The sequence below is a fragment of the Lissotriton helveticus genome, chromosome 8 (assembly GCF_964261635.1).
Source record: "Lissotriton helveticus chromosome 8, aLisHel1.1, whole genome shotgun sequence".
Taxonomy (NCBI): domain Eukaryota; kingdom Metazoa; phylum Chordata; class Amphibia; order Caudata; family Salamandridae; genus Lissotriton; species Lissotriton helveticus.
Genome location: NC_136069.1, coordinates 974590918 through 974604821, shown reverse-complemented (window position 1 = coordinate 974604821; position 13904 = coordinate 974590918). Strand labels below are relative to the sequence as shown.

The following is a 13904-nucleotide window of genomic DNA, read 5'->3' as shown; positions in this document are numbered from 1 at the left end:
TGTACTGGGATCCTGCTATTCAGGCCCCCAGTCTAAGTCGAAAACCAGCAAAACACCAGGCAAAAAGTGGCGGTAACCATATAGTCAGATTCCACCTTCCTACAGTGGTCGCGCTTCAGGCACCAGAGGCACACGAGGTACAGATCTGTGGACAGGAGTTACAAAGCTTGTAGCCGGGCCGACAATGGGACATCCCTTGTGCGACGAGGAGTCGAAAACTCAAAAAAGGCATTGAGAAAAGTTGAAAAAGGGTTAGTCAAAAAGTGACTAAGGGGCTTGCACTCAACAGATCTGTGCTAGTCTGGGGCAAAAAAAAGAACTGACGTCTGCGCGCAGGGGCGGCATCTAAGTAGAAACTGCGACATCATCCTGGCAACCACGACGCGGACAACTTACGCAGATTCAACCGACATGCGGGGTTCTGCTAAGAGAAAAATTCTCACGATCCAGTCTGATGTCTGGGGGTAATTCTAACTTAAAGACTCTATAACTAATGGTCTTTACATATACATTTCATTTCTTTTTTTTGTATCTATTCTCTTTTGTTTTTTCCATAAAAATAAAATATGTTTCACAGACATTTAACATTAACAATAATTATCACTGTGTCAGTCTTTACCAAGTAATATCTCCCTTTATATGCCCTTGGCCTAAACTAAACCATCACTTAACCTATCTTAGCACCACCATCTCCACTGGCAATCACTGCCTATGTGACAGCCAAAGAAAAAAACTGCTACCTTATTCTAATGGTGCGTGACTTTACACCAGATGATGTTAAAGCTGCTTCCTTCCAATAACCACGTGTTGATACTAGTAGGAAAATGCGTTTTCCGTTGCAGTACCTCCCCCCATTTTAGCTACTGGATGCTGGTTTGGAATTCTGACAGTGCACGGAGTCCTGTCAAATAGACCTCAGTACCAGTGCTCCTTCCTTAATACAAGGAGATGTCTGATTGTTTCACACTTGGACAAGGACTTTAGCACCCCTGTGAGTCCCTAGTAAAGGGTACCCCCGGTACCTAGGGCATGGGTGCTAAAGAGGGTCTCTACAGGATGCAGCATATGTTATGCCACCCTAAGGGACCCACACACAAATTCCACACATACTGCCATTGCAGACTGTGACATGATGCAAACCATGAGTTAAAACATGACAAGGCACACTCCTGTCTGCCATGCCAAACTCACTGCATTTAATATATGTAAGTCATCCCTACAGCAGGTCTTTGAGCACCATTGCTGGGCTTCTTTGACGCCTCTACAAGTCAGGTCATCATCCAAGCAATGGTTTTGTCCAGAATTGACTATGCCTGCTCCCTGCAGCCAGAACACTCCTAGGTCTGCACACGTTTTGCTCTGTGTCCAGCGCCATCCGTTGTCTTCATTGGCTACCTGTGGCCAGGCGTATTGGATTTAAGGCCTTATGTACCTCTTTTAAGGTTTTGAAATCCGCCACTCCTCCTATTCTGGCCAACCTTCTTTCACCGTAGGCTCCATAACGTCCCCTTCGCTCACAGGGTCAGCATTTGGTAGTGGTTCCACAGATCCGAAGAGTTCGGGCCAGTGGCCGCTCCTTCCGTTATAGAGCTGCCAACTTTATGGAACTCACTCCCTGTGCAGATTCGTGGCCTTAATAACTATTTGGAATTTAGTAAGGCCATCAAGACTTTTCTTTTCCCCTCAACTTAACCTGTGTTAACTCTGCTGTTAGTCAATTTTCTTCCTATCAGCGCCGGGATGCCTCTTTGCTGGGGCAGCTGTTGCGCTATATAAGACCATATAACATAAGGCAGGGTGCATTATATTTTATATGAGAACATATCTTCATAAGATATTGTAAGTGAACCGGGAAGCATCTTACGGTATGTAGTGGACACTGGTCAAAACAGGTTTACTAGCTCCACAATGGCTTCCCTGAAACATATTGTATTTGGTATCAAACTCCTTGTCTTAATAATTCTGTACTGATGCCATTACTAGATTTATTACAACTTGCACTCAGAGGGCTCCTTAGCAGTGCCCCCTAAAACGTACTCGTCTAATAGTGTGCTAGCTGACCGGACTCTTTAAGCCTGCCGCCACAGACAGGTTTGTGACCCCCTACAGGTAAAAGCCCACACTCTCAGGAGCTCAGGAACAATGCCTGCTCTGGCAGGTGTTACCACCTTCTACAGTATGAAGGCTAGTGAATTAGCATGTCAAGGTCAGAGGCTTCAAACGCCTCTGCCGCCTTTGATATGTAAACCCGGCTTTCCCCTGCCTTTGAGAATACCACCCCCTTCCCTGAGGCCATGTGGCACCACGACATGCAGGAAATTAGATAGTCTGGAAGCGTGTTGCACTGCCAGGCTGGACACACCTCTACGGTGGGCATTCTGAAGTGAACACAAAACAAAGGATTCCACCATCTTGTGTGTTGTGAAATTAGGAACTCTAGGACAGGTTGATGCTCACTTCCCATCGGAAGTGGTCATCTAGGGGGTGGAGTGACCATGGGGTAAGTAGCCCAGTGGTTACTACCCTTCACTCCCCTTAAGGCCCCTAAATTGAGTATTTATGTAGCATCCTGAAACTAGGAAATCAGATTCATCAGCCTGAAGAAGAAAGAAGGACAAAGAAGATCCCACAATGCGAGAACTGAGGACTTCACCATAGCTTGATGCAAAACCCTGTCTTGCTAATGGACCTCGATAAGTGCATGGATATGGCTCACCCAGAAAGTGGTGTCCCGTCCCAAAGCTGTGTAGGCCCACAACTTCGGCTAATCAGGGACATCTCCCTTGGAGCAGCGGAGCTACTTTACTGCATCCGCAGGCACCGTTTACGAAGCTCTGTCCTGTTGGCCATAGGGCCGATCAAAGGAGCAACGAGCCAGGAGAAGATTGCTTGGAACCCAAGAGGTCAGCACTGCCACTTCATCAAAGTCAAAAGACTCTGATTGCGCCCTGAACCCTGCACCTATACCCGGGGTACCGGCACCCTTGTAGCGAGCAAGGCTTGTTGGTGGTCCAATCCGGACTTCAATAACACAGAGACAGACCTACCATCAAGGGACATTAGGATCCACAAGGCCAGCATCGAGAGTGGCCCTGCTGCCCTGTTTTCCCCTCTTCATCAGATCACCAACATAGGGATTGTGCCTCTGACCACAGCGACCCAACACCAAATTGCACCTCTGCACCCGAGCCCTTTAGCCCAGGCCCAAGTGAATTGAAGTGGCAACTAGGTCCAGAGTCCCTTTAGAATTGAGCCACTCCTTGGATTTGGCCGGACTGGTACCCCAGTCCCCGCCAGCAGCCTCTTTCTCCAGAAAACCGAGAACAGCGAGAGCCTCTCACAGCACGACCCTGCCGGACAAAGCACAACTACAAACGAGTCCCCCAGTCCAAGTAATAGTGAACCGACGGTGTCCCTGACTGCCAGAAACCCTCGCGACCTGAGCCCCCCCCCTGAGGGTTCAACCGAACTGGCCCCCCAGTCCCTGCTTGCAGCCTCTACTCATCAGGACCATTTCCCATTGACATGAACAGGGCATTTGTTGCTGAAACGTACCTCGGTACCCAGAGGCGCAAGAGCCGACCAAAGTGACCTGTTGGTGCTGTCTGTGAACTTTGCCCCTATTTACCTTAAGTGCAGAAGAACAGTCCTGCAAGTCATGGAAAAGGGACCGTATGAGTATAGGTTTTCTCTGATAGGATAACATTACAGTTTCAAAGCTGCAAATACAAGCGTATTTTTGTATGTTTAAAAAACCCTCAAAAAGTACTTACTCGGATACGATGATCTTGTTGTCTAAATTCATATAAAAATCTGTTATTTTATAAATTGGTGTCGAATTTCCTCAATGAATATGTGTCTCTCCTACTGACTCTGTGTGTGCATTAAATGTTTAACACGATCCCCTGATAAGCCTAAATTATTCGCCCATATTTGGTATTATTATTATAGCCACTGTAAACCATTACGGTTCGCCTGGACTCTCCGCACAGTGTACCTCATTTTGGAGCACTGTATAGAGAGCCACCTTCCTTCAATACTGACACTGTTTTTTTTTCTATAGACTACGTAACATCCTTCTTTTCAATTCAAAAGAATCAAAACGTTTAAGATGAAGAACCCCGTGTGTTCTTTCCAACCTTTTATAAACATTTTTTTTGTGTTGGTTTCAATCGGTTAATATTAGTATATCAGTACATAAAGCAGGACATTATCATTCAGAATGACACTATGAATAAGATGTCTCAGAAGAAGGCTCAGACGTACCTTCACCAGTCGCTGGATAGAGCCAATGGTGACAATTTTGGAACTGAGTTCCAAATTATTGAGGTCCCAAGGATTGTTCAATATAGTTTCTCCTTCTTCTAGCACGTGGGTTCGACCTTGGAAGGAGGGTTTCTCATGCAAAACCCAACTATATTTTAAAAACAAAACAAAAAACAATCCTTAAAACAAAATAATCCTGCTATCATATTTTACTCAAGTCAAGGGTCAGTGCCCATCCAAAAAGTCTGAAAATATTATCATGGTTTCTTTAACTCTGCGCAAATACCTGATGTTTCCGTTTCCACACCTTCTAAACCAAATGCATTTGTGGTCAGAGGTTTCAGACATAAAAAGGAAGGTAGTATACTTTTTATATTTACTTTGTATTCAGTAAAACCTTTAAGATTAAAAACATGCAATAATACAACCACTCTATAAACCTAAACAAACAATAACGTTTTCAATAGTCAACAAGCTCTCGAATGGTGGCGGTACACTAAGAGCGGATATTTATCTTGAAAACTCACCAAACACATGCATACTTCTAGGACGAAAAATGTGAATTCCAATGCATTTCATAGATTACATTCAACATAAAAGAAGATGTTAAAATTGATTCAGAATTGTTTACAAAGTTTGCCATTAGATAATGTGTAGGGAGATAGCATTCATTCAACAATTCGACTGCAGTGTAAGAGAGTTTCATTATTCATATTTTGATGGAAGTTCATGAGCCTCAGTTTTTACCAATGAATGCTATTAGTCAGCTTTATTTCTCTGACAACATACATAATTAAAATTCCCACAATTCTGCAGACAAGTAACTTTTGAACTTGTATCCGATTGAGTAACTGAGGCAGTCGCTGGTAGCAATCTGGGGCAAGTAGTGAACTTTTGACGCAATCATTTTTAGGTGTGATCTCATTATTTTAGTGTCCCTTTCCAAACATTTAATTGGATTGGCACTCCTCTGCTTGCCCCTTTAAACGAGCTTTATCAATGCCTTTTGGCAATGCAGTTTAGAACCAAAATGCTGTCCAACATCAGAGACAACCATTTGCAATGCAATAGGTCTCGCATTTGCTGTTGGCATTGTAAATGAAAACTCTCGCAAATGCGAGACCTATTGCATTGCAAATCCGGCACCTGGCACACCGTGGAGGAGCATCAGAAGGGGAGGGGAGAGACAGTTTAAGAAGAACATCCAGAGTATCACCAAGGCCACCAGCTGGCGTACTGCCATGGAATATCAGGGTAAGTGGGGAGGGACCAAAGTAAATAGTGTGAACTCGTTCGGAAGACAAAGGCATGTACTGCTATGGAGTTGTCCTGAGGACTTACTTTTGCGAACCTATGACTGTTGCACTGTATTGTTTGTATTTGATTTTTGCAAATTAGAACAGTTGCAAAAAAAAATATGGCTTTAAGTGCAAGACGTCAGCAGACATTAAACGAGCAATGCAGGTATTAAAGCGAATCATCTGACATTAGGAAAGAAAGAATAGGAACTAGCTTGAAAAGTGCAAGGCCTTCAACGGTTTGTTGCACCACAATCAGAAAAAAACACAAGGACATCCTTTATGGTCTATTGGTGTATCAGAGCCCACTTTAGAGAACAAACAGATGCAGAATAGCAAGGGATGCTCGCAGAGATGGTTCTCAGTGCATGTTAACTCTACATCAGAACACAGACACTTACATCTAAACTGTCTATTTAGACTTGAATTTCCATCGAACGAACCCATCTCTGGCAATCTGAATGTTACGGTCCTTCATTAAGATAGTATTGTCCAGGGGGGCGTGGCTTGCGCCCGACGGTGATGGCCGCTGATCCGTGACTCTCCGAGGAGGACGGGGGAGGAGATGGGCCAATGAGGCAGTTTCTGTACCTGCTTTGACTCAGCTTTGTGTGAGAGGAACCATGAAATGCTCATGAGTCGCAACGAGCTACTTACAGACTCCTGCCAGGTCTGCTTATCCTCTTCTTCACTTTGGCGGTCCTAACGCGGCGCTTCGAGCACTGCGCCCGCCATTTTGTGCGAACGCTGACTGAATCGCGTTTAACGCGATTTTCTTCTCAATGCCTGCATTGAAAGGAACTTTCCTCTAGGGCGCTTTATGCCTCAACTGACCCTGTTTTTGTTTTGAAGTGTCTTTTTGCCTATGCCTGCATCGTTTGGTGTTCTTCTCGCTATTCATATGATGCTGAGGTTAATAAAGCCTGCGTCTGACATTTGTATTTCACCGTTGCCGGAGACCTCTTCAACGCCCAGTTATTTTGCCACAAGTCAACGCCTCCTTCATAACTACGCTATTCTTGTTATTATGCTGTGCTCATGAGTTTTTTCGGAGACATTACGCTTATTTTGTGTGCAGTTCAACACTTTCATTGCGGATTCATTTTTTTTTTTTAATTTATTTTATTATTCATCATCAGATAATACAATTCCACACAGTTCCAACCAATTATTTCGTTCCATATACATATTCCATACATCAGATTTACATCATTGAATAATTAAAATTCTCAAGACACATAAATCATTACACAAAAACAATCGTGAGAAAGAAAAAAGAAGAAAAAATATTATTATAATATTATAGAATAGATTACCCCTCTATTCTTAATTTCCAATGCTCTACCGGTGCCCAGATCCGTTTACCTAACTGCATCGCTTTACGACCTTTTTTTCATACAAAGATTTCTCCAAGGTATGCATTGATAACATTCTTAAGAGCCATTGGTTAAATGACGGGGATTAGGATCCTTCCACAGGGTTGCTATACAAAGTTGAGTTATGGCCATTGCAATAAATATAAATTCTTGATGGGGGATATCCAGCCCTTCTCTCCTAACACCCAAAATCATAATCTCATTTGTTAAACTAATTGATATCCCTATTATATAGTTTTATATATATATATATATTATTTAATATATATATTATATATTATATAGTTCATCACTGAAGAATGTTTCAATCGCCTGTTTAAGAGGGTTTAGATTTGGGCATGCTGAGAACATATGCATAGTGTCAGCTTGTACACTTTGGCATCCTGGACAGGATATTCCGCTAATTCCCCCCCATTGTGCTATTTTATGCGGTGTATAATATAATTCATGAAAAGTTTTATAACATTGTGCTTGCAAATTAGCAACCTTGGCAATAGAATTAGTAAGCTGCAGTGATTTTTCCCCCTCATTTCCCACTAAATTTAGCTTCCTCCTCCATTTATCAAAAACCTTAATCCTGTCGTCTTCTTTACATTCACTCAACACCCCATACAATTGTGTGATTGAGCAGCCCTTCTCATCTTGAATGTGTTCCATCAGATCCTCTCTTTTAAAATTAACACCCCCAAGCATTTTCCTTTGTATTACTGATCTAATTTGCAGAAATTTAAAAAAGTCTCTACGGTCTAGCATGTATAATTGGGAGTCATCTATAATATCTCCTATAGTGCACACCCCAGAGTTATCCCATCTTTTCATAACTTGATCATGAAACACTTCTGGGAGAAGCTCGTTCTCATATAAAGGTGTGTAAAAACTCATCCGTCCTAGCTTAATTTTTTTCTGGACCATAGACCACACTGATATAGCAGCGGCGAACTCCTTAAATGTAAGTAATCCTTTATTGGAATCTCTAACCAGTAAATCATATATATCTGGTATACCAATACCATCCCGTCACCTATCATTAGTGTTTTCCCCGAGAAGTCCTCCAAGATACTGCAAGGCTGCTGCTAGATAATATCCCTTAAAATCTGGAACAGCTAAACCTCCCTTTTCCTTAGAAAGTGCCAACATTTTATGGCCCTCCGAGTTTTACCTTTTGCCCATATAAATCGATTGCAGACCCTTTCAATGTCCTTAAACCAATTATTGTGAAATATTAAAGGAATAGTTCGGAAAAAAATATAACATTTTGGGAAGAAGTAGCATCTTGATTACATTGCAGCGTCCAATTATTGTATCCAGATCTTGTTTGGCCTTTCTAATCACCGGAGTCAAATTTTCCTCAACCAGCTTGGATAGATTGGATGTTACCGTTATGCCCAAGTAGACAGCTGAATCTGTGACCCTTTCATCATTTATTGCGGCAAATTGGTTAATAACTATCTGTGTTTTAGTCTGGTTCAGTTTATACCCAGACAAAAGCCCATTTTTTTTGCCTCTTTTTCTATTTCCTCTATCGCTGTTGCTGGAGTAGGTGACATAATTGCTAGGTCGTCTGCGTAACCCAAGATTTTCATCTCGTAGCCATTCAAAACGATAGGACAGATAAGCCTGTTTCTCTCTATGTGTCTTATAAAATAATCGATATAACAGGCAAAGAGCAATGGTGAGCAGGGGCGTCCCTGCCTAGTTCCGCGTTTGATGTTAATATTTTCGCTCTGTTCCCTCGCTACTCTAACCCTTATAACTGGGCATCTACATAACGCTTTCAATACCCCTATACACCTTTGCCCAAAATTGAGTTTACACATTGTTGCCCAAAGAAAGCCCCACGAGACCCTATCGAAGGCTTTTTCTGCATCCAAAAGTATTAAGGACATAGGGTCTCGTGAGGCTGTCGTTCCGTCAAACAAGGTAATTACCCTTCTAATATGATCGGCTGTGCCCCTGCCTGGAATGAACCCGTGTTGGCGGGGCGAGACCACCTTTCCGATTACCGAACTCAGCCTAATAGCCATTATTTTCGAGTAAGCCTTAGTATCGCTATTCATCAGGCTGATCGGTCATTGCGGATTCAAACAACTATTTTTACCTCAATTACCTGCTAATACCGACTTCACATGTTGACACGCCTTCTGGTTGCAGTCTTCTGTGTTTTTGACTTGTGGCTTCTGTAAAGGTGTTGTTTGGCTGCTTTCGGCTCTACGTTTTTGAGGTGACTTTCTTTGCTGCTGACAAAATTCTTCATATCCATGCTATGTATGTTTTATTGCTCAGTCACTCATAACCCAGGCTGCTTGCTAATGTTTTCTTGACACCTCTATTTGTCTTCATGTGTATGACAATCTGAATTTGGGGCTTTTTATTCTCCATTTGTTTCACTAAAATTGCGCAGGTATCTCTCCTCTGCATGGGTAAACAGCTTAAAGCCCCGTCTCAATGCAGACCTTTATTACGCAATTCACTACTTCAAACTAGCTCACGTTACCAGTGTTTGGCAATGGAGGACTCTGCTAGTACCTCACCTAAATCCTCAACAACATCAACTATTGCAGCACCTTGCTTCTTCTAATGTTACCAAAACGTCCTTAAAGAGGTTGAAGAAAGATTCCCCATCCCCTCCCGAACAAAATTCTTCAGTTACTATGGACTTATTGTTGGAGGAGATTCGTGCTCTGAGACCATTCATCGAACAGACTAATTCAGTGATTCAGGCTCTAACAGATAAATGGTCCAATATGGAAGAGTGCGTAATCACTTTGGAACACACTGTCGACTCCCTTTCCTCTTCTGCTTCCAAAATGGAATCCTTGCCCTCTCAGGTGCTGACGCTTCACAAACAGGTGGAGAATTTGGAAAACGGGGGTCGGAGAAATAACCTACGCATTTACGGGCTGCCTGAGGAAACGGAGGGGTCCGACTATCACTTTTTTAAAAAAAATTCTTCCACAACTTCTCAAGCTTCCAGAAGGCACCAATCTCAACATTCAAAGGGCTCATCGTTTGGGCTTAAGGTCATCCACAATATCGATGGCATCCAACAGAAGACCAAGAGGTGTCATTATTATTATTTTTTTTTTTAAAGTTCACTGATCTACTGCTGGTCATATCAGCGGCTAGAGCTATGCGTAAGACTCTTTATTCTTCATGCAGGATTATGCCAAATAAACAGCGGACCGTCGCAAGGAACTTTTGTCACTCTGTCCTCAGCTACGTTCCATAGGGGCGCTCTATGGGCTATTTCATCCCTGTCTTTTTAAGGTTACCATAAACAACAAGACTAATACCTATGAAGACCCATTGCAGCTCAAGAGTTTTCTTTACTCTTTCCAGACCCATCTGATGGAGACAGCTTCAACGTCGCAGTCTAACTGATTGTTTATTTTTTCTGATGGTGTCTTATGCGTTTCTCCTTTCTTTTGGCGTGCGTCATAGCTATCTTTGACTTATGTTGTTTGTAGTATGCTGATATTTATTACCTCTTATTCAGCTATTCTCTTTTATTTGTATACACCTGATGTACATCTACATTTGTATTGTCAATTTGTTTAATTTGTCCATTAATTTACTACTCTTTCATTCACAGATTGCTCCAATGCCACTCGTCCTCTCCCTCATGTTCTTACTGCCCGCTGGTCGTGTGTTCTCCCCTCCGCCATCCCCCCCTCATGGGTCCTGGGTGCTTCATCATTCCTTGAGGCCTTCCATCCCTCGTATGTTTTGGATTTGTTGTAAGTCTTACGGTTTTCTCTTATTTTTCCTCTGTTTGCTTTTACTCCTCCTCTTTCCCTTTCTGACGCTGTTTTCCCCCTGGTTTTTCTTCCTATTTGGTTTTACCTTTTCTCACATCTTCCCCTGTCTCTGTTTTGCACCCTATAAGGTTCTTTTACACTATTCTTTTGCTTTTCTTTATCTCTGCTCTTTGCTCTTACTCTGCGTTTCTATATTTTACTGGTTTAGAGCTTTGATTGATTTGCATTGTTGACAGTGTGGTTAATTTTTGCATGCATCGTTTTATTGTAGTTCTTTCATAGGCTGTTGAATATTATTTCATGGAATGTCAGGGGTTTACATTCACCCATTAAGAGACAGAGAGTTTTAACCCATTTAGCCAAATTAGGTGCTGACATTGCTTGCATACAGGAGTTCCATTTATCGTCGGCAGAATCTGAATAGTTAAAAAGAAGTTGGGTAAATGAAGTGGTTTTTTCTCCTGGGGATGGCAAACATAACGGTGTTCTTATTCTTTTTCGTAAATCACTCCCCATTAAGATACTTGCTCATGATTCAGACTCCAATGGTAGATGGGTGTTTGTCATGTTTCTAATAGATAACGTCCCGCTTTCCCTGCTACATGTGTATGCCCCTACATCAGGTGATCCCTCTTTTTGGAAATCTTTCGCTTCACATATTACACAACACCTGGATGACAATTTCATCCTTGCAGGTGATTGTAACGAAGTTTTTGACCCCTTTCTTGACCGACATTCCTCATTTTCTTTCATTCCTCATAGATCACACAAGCTTTTTACACAAACAATAAAGCAACACAAACTCATAGATGCCTGGCGACTCTCTAATCCTACGGCAAGGGAATACTCCTTTTATTCCCCTCTGCATCATATCCAATCCAGATTGGATTACTTTATCTCTCACAATGTGGCCCAATCACTTGTGCATGCCGATATAGGGACCATACTGATATCTGACAATGCACCGGTTTCCATGCATCTAGACGTCCTGAGTACACCCAAATTAACTCGCAAGTGGAGATTTAATAATTCTTTGCTTTTAGATCCAATATTTACATCATCTTTCACATCTTTTTTTCATGAATTCTTTTTTCTCAATCACACTGGCAATGTGTCTTTCCCTGTGGTTTGGGATGCTTTCAAATCCCCCGCCAGGGACTTTGTTATTAGATTTGTGTCTAACGACCGTCGAAAGGCACGACAAACTACTAACGCTCTTTTGGCCAAAATTAAAGCACTGGAACACTTATACTACTCTTCTAAATCTAAAGATTACCTATCGGATCTTCTTAAAGCCAAATTTCAATTTAATAAAGATACCACTAACAATGCGTCTAATATTCTGCTCAAGTCTAGCGCCAAATACTATGGAGGCCAGAACAAGGCTGGTAAATTATTAGCAAATGACTTAAAGGTCAAACAAAACAAACTTAAAATTGAATCAGTTTTTGGTCGTGATACTCAACTAAAGTTTAAGGATGAAGACATCTTAGCCGAGTTTCTACATTTTTACAAATCACTTTACACGTCTGAATCGTCCTCTTCTGATGATGAAATTACTCAATTTCTTTCTTCTATTCAACATACTCCTTCCACTGCTTTAGATTCCTCGTCGCTGGGAGCTGAGATCTCAGAGAAGGAACTTCTGAAAGCTTTGCAGACACTTAAAAAGGATAAAGCTCCAGGCCCTGATGGGTTTACAGTTGAGTTCTTTTCCCATTTTTCACACTTACATCTTCCCAAATTATGCCTTCTTCTCTCTACTTTTGTTAATTCAGGCCACTCTTCTGGGTCGTTTGCGGATGCCCTTATTTGTCTTATTCCTAAGGATGGGAAAGATCTACAACACTGTAAGAATTACCGCCCCATTTCCCTGGTCAACATTGATTACAAAATGTTCTCAAAAGCTTTAGCGCTGCGATTGGAATCATACTTACCCGATATACTTGGGGCAGAACAATCAGGTTTTGTTAAGGGTCGTCTTATCTCCGACAATACTCGGTTGTTTTTTGACATTTTATCTAAGGCTTCGCATCTATCACAACCTCTGGCGGCTATCGCGTTGGATGCTGAAAAAGCGTTCGATAGAGTTGAATGGTCTTATTTATTTCATGTCCTTCGTTGGTTTGGCTTTGGTCCTAAAATTATTGCTCTTATCTCCTTTCTCTACTACAACCCTAGAGCAGCGGTGGCAACAAATGGAGGTCTTTCCTCCGATTTCTCCCTACACAGAGGTGTTAGGCAGGGTTGCCCGCTTTCTCCTTTTCTTTTTAATCTTGCACTAGAACCCTTTTAACTACGTATTCGCCAAAATAGTGATATTCACGGTTTTTCCTTTAATGACGTCACAGTTAAGATGGCTGCATATGCTGATGATGTCCTTATGTTATTATTTTTAAACAACAAAAGAGTGATCAGAAGTGTGCATTATCAATTTTCTTACAGTAGTGAATCTTCAAAGGGTTAAGCACACTAAATTATACCAAAGGGGGGGAGGGGGCGGAGAAGAGTTTAGTGAGGGAGGATATACCAGGTTAGTAAAAAGAACCCTCACTCACCGACCTGGTCGGTGACATGCTTCATCATGGGGTTCCCACTGGGTAAACCGAATATCTGCCTGGTGTGCTTCAACGCCTGATATTACAGCGGAGCTGGTTTCTCGTGATTTTGAGAGGTGCAAAAAAAGGGAAGTGATTGTGTGAAAATTAAAAGAAAACAGCCAGTGTCTCGTAAAAACTTTATTCGGAGACTAGACTGTCCTCATTAAAAAAGGTGTTGCGGACGTCAAAGTGGTTGAAAGTCTGAACCATTAGTGTCCTTGAAAAATGGTCGACATGTTTCTGCTCAAAAAATGGCTTCGGTCAGCCGAGCTTTCATCAGGACCAGTGTGCACCCCTGGCGGTATACACTCACTAAGGTGTATCCTAACCATAGGTATGTAAAATCAATGTTCCAAAACTCGCGGTTAAAGTAGACCGTCCTGGAATTTCCCAGCGTCCAACAACCCCTGTAAAGAAAATAAAGGGAAACAAAAGAATAGACATACAGCAACATCGTAACCAGGTAGTCTGATACGTTTAAGGAACATGTAGACAAATGCCTTTAGTGATGTGGATAGTTGCCATGTCAGTCTCTACCTTTTCATACCATAGAGTGCATTTCTATCGTCTATGGTGAGGTTCTTAGTGCCTATATGCCAAAATTCT

General features: G+C 42.1%; 1 protein-coding gene across 1 annotated transcript in view; it reads right to left on the bottom strand.

The window, feature by feature from the left end:
* Positions 1-13904, bottom strand: part of CRYBG3 (crystallin beta-gamma domain containing 3) — a 1541789-nt gene that overhangs the window by 874303 nt on the left and 653582 nt on the right. The window contains exon 7 of the mRNA XM_078657810.1: positions 4267-4414. Coding sequence (XP_078513936.1) covers positions 4267-4414 — 148 coding nt within the window. The remainder of the gene's footprint in view (positions 1-4266; positions 4415-13904) is intronic.